The 9252-nt window shown below is 36.3% G+C and overlaps 1 protein-coding gene across 3 annotated transcripts in view; it reads left to right on the top strand.

Annotated features, from left to right (window-relative positions):
* Window positions 1-924: 924 nt before the first annotated feature.
* The window catches only part of LOC106868156 (protein neuralized), a 518993-nt gene continuing 510665 nt past the window's right edge, over window positions 925-9252 (top strand). The window contains exon 1 of one of the 3 annotated variants that reach the window (XM_052972719.1): window positions 925-2706. In XM_052972719.1, the coding sequence (XP_052828679.1) occupies window positions 2673-2706 (34 nt within the window). In that variant the 5' untranslated portion in view covers window positions 925-2672. The remainder of the gene's footprint in view (window positions 2707-9252) is intronic. The other 2 variants (XM_052972720.1, XM_052972722.1) reach the window with 2 other exon arrangements.

Genomic DNA, 9252 nt, shown 5'->3' with positions numbered 1-9252 from the left:
AGATCCTAACCCTAACCCTAAACACGTATTCATTTGCACACGCGGGTTAGGGATAGGGTTAGGGTTAGGGTTAGAGATAGGGTTAGGGTTAGGATCGACCACTCAAGACTAGCTAGCGCGGACGCGCGACTGCGCGGCTGCGCGTTCGGGTCCGCGCTGCTTTAGTAGTACCTATATATATATATATATATATATATAAACGACGGGCTTCTTTCAGTTTCCGTCTACGAAATCCACTCACAAGGCATTGGTCGGCTAGAAGCTATAGTAAAGATACTTGCCCAAGCTGAACCCGGAACCATGTGGTTGGGAAGCAAGTTTCTTATCATAATAAAAATTTGTTACTGTTCATTTACGTTGTGTTCTGCTTTATATGAATGTATATATATAACCAAAACTATCTCCACACATACACACACGAACGTACGTGTATGTATGTATGTACGCATGTATGTATACTTGTATGTATGTATTAAACAAAATTACTAAAGAGAAATAACTCAGAATGGCCAGTGGCACGTTATACGAACATATAGTTACAGGTATATCAAATACCATACAACATAGATGCTTGATTTATTAAAATTATCTCCACCTCTAGAAGACGTTTTTACAAATGACATTACATGGACGTGTATACACACACACACACATATATACACTAATATATGTGTGTGTATTTATGTTTACATATTAGATATGAGGAACTCAGTAGCGATGGAAAAAAGTCTGTGCTTCTTAATAAACATGTACTGAGTGCCTTGTACCCGTTTGGAAATTTAAACGCGCTCACCCACACACACACATGCACCTACGTGTGAGTGAGTTTAATGAAAAATTTGTGTGTGCGAAGCATATAAAAATCCCGCCAGCATCAACTTTGCTTTCGGGGTCGAAGTAATCCTGAAATTTGAGGTCTTGTGCGTGCACTTGTGTACGTCCGTCCGTCGCGTATCATCATGAAAGAAAAAAAAGTACTTAGAAAACAAAACCATACAAAAGAGTATTTGAAGAGGTTGACCTGGCTGATTTATAAAAGAATGAGAAATAGAAACAACTTGAGAGAATCTTTGTAAAAGCTATAAAAATATTTATAAGATTGATAAATGAATTGAGAGAGATAAATGTCTAGACGGCAGTAATTATAGAATGAAAACTCTCGCAGAGACAAAGAGTTATGATAGATGAACGAATTTGGAAGGTGTTATCGGAAAGGAGAAGAATAAGAGAATAAGTTTGATAGACAGAAGAAGGGAAAGCCTCGGTGATGAATAATGTGATGAGAAATGTGAGAGGGAAATAAACGAAAGAGTGGATGAAAGAGAACAAAGATTATGAGGAAAGTGAGAGAAAGAAAGTATGAGAAAAGAGGGGACAGTGTTTGTATGATTGGAAATCGGATAAGATTTGATAAGAATAAGACGTAAATAGCGAGAAGAAAAGAGGCTCAGATGTCAGACTAGACTTCGTGAGAAAAAAATAGAGAGAAAGAAAGAGAGAGGATGGGGAAAAGAAAAAAGCAGACTTGTTAAAAAATAAGGGTAAACAAGGTAAAAGGAAGAAAAAAGATGACAGAAGAGACAGATAGAGAGAAAAAAATAATACGCACGCGCGTGCGTACGCACACACATATAATTAGTAGTCATAAAGCTTAGAGGTGACTCAAAGACCTAGAGTTTCGTACCAAAGCATACACACAAACATAACTTTGTATACGAAAGAGAGAGGCAGAAAGAGTGAAAAAAGTGTTTGTCAAAAACATAAAGAGTGAGAGAAAGAAAAAAGAAATAGAGTGAGAGTAAGAGAGATAACAGAATGAATGCAAAAATGAAAGAATCAAGAAAGTGAATGAAAGATAGAGATAAGAGAGGAAGAGACGATACGATGTGTGTGTATGTATATAATAAAACAGACGGCTCGAGAGGGGAGGAAGTCGCTTATGAAGGAGACAAATAAAGTAGTTCAATTGTCAACGTTGAGTGATGATAACTCCAAACCCGCCAACACCGAGCTGTTGAAATTCTGCTCGGTTTGAACTTATTTCCACGACTGGCTGGTAAAATTTTGGTCGTTGCCGTCACCCCATCTTCGACAAGTGGCATTCTCTCAAGACACCTATCATCCACAGTTACTACATGCTATATTGCAACATATACGCATACATAATAAGCATGTCCATGATTTTGGGAAGGAAGGATGTGAGCTTGTGACTTTCGTTGGTGTCATTCCAGTGGTTTGTTTCACCGGGATTTCTGTTCTGACGTTTTACATGGGAAACCAATTCGACATATATTACAATTATTGATGTTATTTTATGCGTGTAACCAACAAAACTACCCACGTAACCATCAGTATTCTCTCGGATATGTGTGACACTACCACGAAACTAGCTGCAGGTTATTTTTACCATTGTTTTTCGATTCTAACCAAGTATTAATTAATAATTGGGTACATGCGTGTGTATGTATCTTTTTGCTCTTCAGTTGGAAAAAAAAAATAAAATAAAATACGAAGAGCTTTTGAGAAATCAACAACAAAATCTTAAAAAAAACAAAGAAAAAGCAAAATCGACAGTCACCAAGTTCGGAAAAATTTAGGCGAGGTTTTAATTTTACCATTCTTGTTTTATTTTACCTGGCTTCTTGATGAAGTTACCCCCAAATACCTGAAGGATGGGTAACACATCTTCGAGCCAAAACAACAAAGGTAGGTGAACTCTTTTTCTTTTTTGTTTTCATTTGCCACCCATTTTCGCAATGTTTACAGGGCTGATAGGGAAGTAAATACCTTACTTTCAAAATTATATGTTTACTATATTCTGTGTATTCACAAGCAACACACGCATGTCGATAAATACTCTAAATTGTTAATTGTACGTGTTTTTCATGAACACATGTGTACATGTAGTTTCACATGTATGCCTTTTTAAACACATGTATATTTGCTTAAATGCGTGTATGTTCACATACAATGTAACGCATTAATGTATGTCTATAATTCATTTATTGCACATGAACACACATTGTATAGGGGTACATACACATTATGCGTGTGATATATAATTATGTATATATACATAAACACACGTACCTTGTATATATGTGCATATACATACTCTATTTATGTATGTGTGTGTGTGTGTATATATATAAACAAGTACATGTGTGTATACATATGTATGTACGCGTGTGTATGTGTATATATATATATATATATATATATATAAACAAGTACATGTGTGTATACATGTGTATGTACGCGTGTGTATATGTGTATGCGCGCGCGCATTGCGTGTGTGTGTGTGTCGACGAAACAGGCGAAGGTATCCAAATTTCTGTTTGTTTAGATCTTACCAGTTCCAAGACGTGGAGGGGTAGATTTGGCGCCGTTGTTCTCAAATAGTTTTCAAGGGAGATGGTGACTAAGGAAGTGATCTGAAAGTGATTTTTTTTATTCGTTTGTTTTCTTTGACCGTATTTTTTTTAGATAAATAATACTTCAAACGTGTATCGAGTATTCTTTTCATTTCATTTGGTTTAAATGTCTACTTATAAAAAAGAAAATGAAAAAAAAAATAATAATAATTATAAACGAATAAATCTTTATGGCATTCCTGACCGAGAAGTGACAGACTTATTTTAATCGACGGGAAAATAATATAAAAACAAAGTTAAATTAGGTTTGAAATATAATTTATTAAAAGTCACATTTATTCTGTAAGTGAACCTTTTTTGTCCTTTCGGGTTTATTTACTTAGAATTTTTGTCCCCCTCCCACTTTTCCTTCAAGAAATAATCAAAGAAATTCAATAAAGGACTGGGATTGATTTCATCCTTAAGCCTGTTAATAGTTTGGAAATGGGGCAGACAAAACTCCTGTCTTATTTCCCCCTTCCCCGTAATGTGTGTGTGTGTGAGTGTATTTTGTGCGGATGTATGTGTGTGGATGTATGTATGCGTGGATATATATGTGTGTATTGAACCTTTATTTGTCTATGTTGTTAACGCATTACAGTTTTTGTTCTTGTAAAAAGAATAATTTTCCTAATCATCAAGTAGTTTAGAGTGAAGCTATTTCTGCACCGACCGTTTTTTAATTATTTATTCATTTTTTCACTTCCGAAAGTTGCCCGAATGATTTAGCGATTATTTGGTATCGCCAGTTCCATTCAAGCGTAATTTTATCTTATTGTGTATGTGAGAGAAAGAGATCTTAGTTTCCATTGTTCTTGTTAATTTGTGCAAGCCAATTAAGCTAATATATATATATATATATATATATATATATCTTTTCTGCTTTAATGATTATATTTTTCTTTAAAAACAAGACAAAAAAAAGCAAAAAAACGGACTGGTTATAAATATTGTCTTTGGGACATTACTTCCATGTCAACAATGGTTTAATGTTTGTACACAGATTCAATTCAAAAGACTTCTGCAGATGTGTAGCTATGCTGCTGCTTACCGTGCGCACTCATGACTAGACAAGACATTATATGGAATTGTGTACAATCATACTATACTCATTATAAATGCTATATTTGCTTATGTACACTTATATCTTTTCAATACGGACACGAGATGCATCATCGCATCTCGTTATATGCACTTTATGTATATTTACTTATCTGACATACACAGACAAATATTTCGCACACTTTTGTGCGCGTAAGTATTTACATGCTTTACCATAGACACATGGTTGTTCACATTTTCACAAGTTCTCAGTCACACGTTCGTCAATACAGACACTTTTAACTAATTATAACATTTAACGCCAAAGCTCCAGATCGCCTCCGATTGAACCAGTGGTTCTCAACCAGGGTCCACATGGACCCTGGAGATCCATATGAGATTTTTGGGGTGTCCACGCAAGTAAAATAGTAAATTGGATCCACAGTAGTATTTTGAAGGTGCAGAGATAAAGAATACGCACACCACCCGTTTTCGGCATAACAAAAACCCGAACCCTAAACACCGGGTGTGCGTATTCTTAATATTTGCCTTTTAAGGGTAGCTGAAAAAAAAACTTTGCTTTAGATGTATTTCTTGCCAGAAACAGCTAGGTTTCTTTCAACATATTTCCAACCACCGAAACGTTCTTTTAAAGAGCACTGTGGCAAACCTACACAAGTGGGGGACAAAATAGAAATTTTGAAAGAAGTATCTATAGAATAAATTTTTGAAAATCGAATGGCTAAAGGGGTCCACTAGAATAAAATAGTAATCAAAGGGTCCATAGATAAGGAAAAAATGGTTGAGAACCATTGGATTGAACAGGCCTATGATCAAAGATATTCTGGTTGTAACTATCGCAAGATTTTTCTATATATAGCATTGTTTCTCTGTAATAGGCCTCTGTCCTGTCCGTCGGAGTTAGCTTTATTTTTGCACAGCGCCGTATTAGAAGCATTATAGCCCTTCCCCCACCGGACACATCAATGCACTGGGCGCTATAGTGTTTATTCCTTAACAGAAAGCTACGACAAATATAGACTAGAATTGGGCCCTTAGATCCGTGAGAACCTTTGACAACTACCCAGTGTCCCATGCCTTAAGACAACACAGTCTACACCTTGAAAGTTTCCCTCTCGGGCGAAGTTTTTATTTGTTGTCTATTGAGTGAGCCTCTTCTTCTCCACGCTACCGACGTTCCTCAAGGAAACAAGTATCGTCACAGGCGAAATCAGTCTGTAAAGAGCCGGAAAATACCACTGCAAAGCATTTTGTCCAACTCTCAAAATCCGTTGCCCTCGGTCTGGACGGTTACCAGACAAAGTTGACTGCAACAGGATTTAGAACCATTCGTTAAGACCTACATCAAAACTGCAAGGTTTTTAAAGATTCTGCTAATCCACTGTCCATCTTGGTTTACATTATTCAATATGTTTCATTGTTTGAAGACATTCTATTATGCATAGTAACATACATAACTTGCCAACTTATTCCTCATTTGTCAGAAATGAATGAACCTTTAAAAGAGAACAAGACCATTTCAATAGGCTCATAAATGTGATAATAATAATAAAGGGTTGACAGTATTAGACTGATTGTAAGTATCTCACAAGTATTGGTCTATTTGGATGTAACTAAGCCTGTACGTATATCAGTGGATGCAAGCAAAATCACAAGTGTTGCTGTTCTACAATGGCAAAACATTCAAAAGCATATGTATCCATGGCATTGATTTCGATTAAACAAAAATGATCTCAGATGGAAAAAGATCTAATAACTGCTGTTTTTGGTGCTGATCATTTGTGAAAGTGTTAAGCACCGAAAGTGTGTGTATGGTACAATGTTCGGAGTGGAGATATATCATAAAACTTTAAGTATTCTAAGCAAATTTCTTTACAAAGTTCATCTAAGGTTGCATAAAATGATGAATAGACGGGGGAATGATATAATAGCTCTCTAAACTATGTAAAACGAAAGAAATTTGAAAATTGCGAGTTCACTTTAGTCATACAACGTGCGAACGGTTTCTCACTCGTGAGAGAGTCAATGTAAGTCATGAAATATTGTTTACCAATGTTTCAGATGAGTGATGCAAAGACTACTGAACTGGAAGCTAAAATTGTTAATGATAGCCAACGCATGAATTTGTACAAGCTCTGAAACAGGACTGGTCTGCAAACTGCTATTTGCAGACGTTATTCTGAGTTTCTGGAGATGCAAGGGTGAATGACTTCGTGTCCAAGGGGTAGTATTTAAAGGGAAGTTATTGTTCCACGCCTAGTGAGACAACAAATAAGTGTTAGATCGACTGCTGTACCTAAAGAATACAAAAGAATTACTGTATTGGCCCGACATCATTGAACTGGTTGATAAATGTAGTATGACTGTAGAACTGAAGAATACAACAGAAGGAGACCCTTAAAAATGGAAAAGTTGCTATGATCACTTGTCAAGATAAATCTTGTTTCAGCATGAGAAATTACTTTCTCCTCGTCCTTGTGGACATAAAGCTAACCACTAGACACAAAGACTAACCTGTCATAAACTCCTGTCTTGAAAACAGGAATCCCTGTTTTCAAGACAGGGTGTTTCATTAACACTTATGAGAGACAACGGACCACAATTTTGCAGAATTTTCCAACATTTGGTTGTTTGAGTACAGAACTTTCAACCACAACAGAACAGCATGGCAATGAGCAGTTGGAATTTTGAAATCACTGCTAGTGAAAGAGTATTCATTCCTTACTCTTTCAAACTGTATGATCATACATACCATAGCATATACTTTCTCCCGTTGTTCGGTTGTGTTTGGTCGAAGAGCTAGAACCTCTGCCACTAACTCCTATTGGAGTATATCGTATCTGAAGGTTCACAACATTATTATCTAAAAGCAGGGAGGGCAAAGAGTAAAATGTATTTCAACAACTCAGACGAATGCTCTGTCCCCTTAAAGAAGCACGAGATAGTGCCCACTGCGTTATCTTAACACCAGGCTATTAACCTAGTCAGTTGATTCAATTCCGTATGACAACTATTTTATTCCAGGTATTTCAAAATCTTGCATTAGCCCCCCCCCCCTCAATATTTTTGCTATTTTTCATGAACGTGCAGCTAGTGTTATTTTAGAATCTACAGTATGTTTAATTTCAAGAACTTGAAAGCCACCCGCAAAGTTTTCTGTTACGTTTGCAGGACTTGAATATGTTTTTGTAAAGTTCTTCAACTTTTTTTGCTCTATTTCCAATCACTATGAAACATACAGAATTAACTAGTACCTATAAAAGGGAGATTTCAGTCGGCACGTTGATATGGGGCTCGGGGAACCAAAGTGGGGTCAAAGACTATCTGTTGAGCCTCTCCCTGAAATAAAAAAAATTTAAAAAATCATAGCCCCTTGAATTTTGAGAGATTTTCCCGGAACCCAAAGGCAACTTTGTTCTATCTACCAAATTTTTCGGAGGCCTTGAAAATAGCACAGTCTTTGTAACACTGGTCGTTATTTCTTCTGAAATAGGTCTGCAGTGTTTCTTCCATAATAGTTCTAACTTCAGATACTCAACAAGTCAGTGGTAACAAACACGTTGCTTGTTTGTCTAACTGTATTTTATGTTTATCACCTACAACTGACAATGTACAAAGTTACGGAAGTTTGCCAGTATCTAGTTTGTCCACAAATAATGCATCAAATTTTTTTTATGTTTTCTTATTGGTGGAGCAACCGTTTTAGATTTGCATATTTCTTCAAAATGAGCAAACGTGCCAGATTTATAAAACTCTTTGCTATATGCAGGACAAAAATGAACCCCAAATTTGTGACTGCCATTACACTTTGTACATATTTGTGGCTTTCTGCCAGCTATGCTTTTAAAACATTTGCATGGTGCTGCCATTCTCAACAGCATATGCAGCGTTACCACTAATATAGTGTCTGTTAGTTTCCTCAGTTCTTAACACAATAGTTACAGCTTTAGCCAAGTGAACTTAACTAGTTTCCTTGAGTTAGAATATTAATGATACATCACCCATATATAACTAAACTTGTCAGTCAAAATCGTTGAATTCTCATATACATGAGTTCCGTCAAATATTCCTGAGTGTTTCAGTGCCTTTGATAGCGAGGAAGTTGTTTTTAGCGTTAAATAGATGGATTCAGGTGTAATAGAAACTGGTAATTTGTTCTTGACATCTATGGCCTTCTTCGTATTTGAAACTGACAAAAATATCTTTTTCTCGTTCACCAGTAGTGCAAATTTGACTTTATCGCTGACTCATTCTTCTCAATAGCTTTCAGAAACTGTAAAATTTTCTTGGAATACACGCCACTTGACAGTTTTAACACGAGATGTAGGGTTGGGAGCTAGGAATTGAATATTCAGCTATTTAGTAATAATTCGTTAGATCTCAAAGTCGCTCAGTTAAATTGAAGTCCGTTAGCGACTCACTATCAACCGTTTTACGAGCGAATAAAATAGAAGCAGCAACATACTATGAGTACATATCGATAAAGTCAATAATCCGATCCAGTCGAAATATCGAACACTATGTTTTAACGGTGTATTGCAATTTACAAACATAACCAGGCAACACGCTAAAAGATAGTAATATTAAGCGTATTTAAGGCGGCGAGCTTGCAGAATCGTTAGCACACCAGACAAAATGCATAGTGGTTTTTCGTCTGTCTTTTCATTCTGAATTCGAATTCCGTCGAGGTCGATTTTGCCTTTCATCCTTTCGAGGTCATTAAAATAAGTACCAGTTGAGCACTTGGGTTGATGTAATCAACTCATACCCCCCCCCC

This window comes from Octopus bimaculoides, chromosome 14, assembly GCF_001194135.2.
Source record: "Octopus bimaculoides isolate UCB-OBI-ISO-001 chromosome 14, ASM119413v2, whole genome shotgun sequence".
NCBI lineage: Eukaryota > Metazoa > Mollusca > Cephalopoda > Octopoda > Octopodidae > Octopus > Octopus bimaculoides.
Note: the sequence above shows the minus strand (reverse complement) of the source record. Positions and strands in the feature narration are given on the sequence as shown.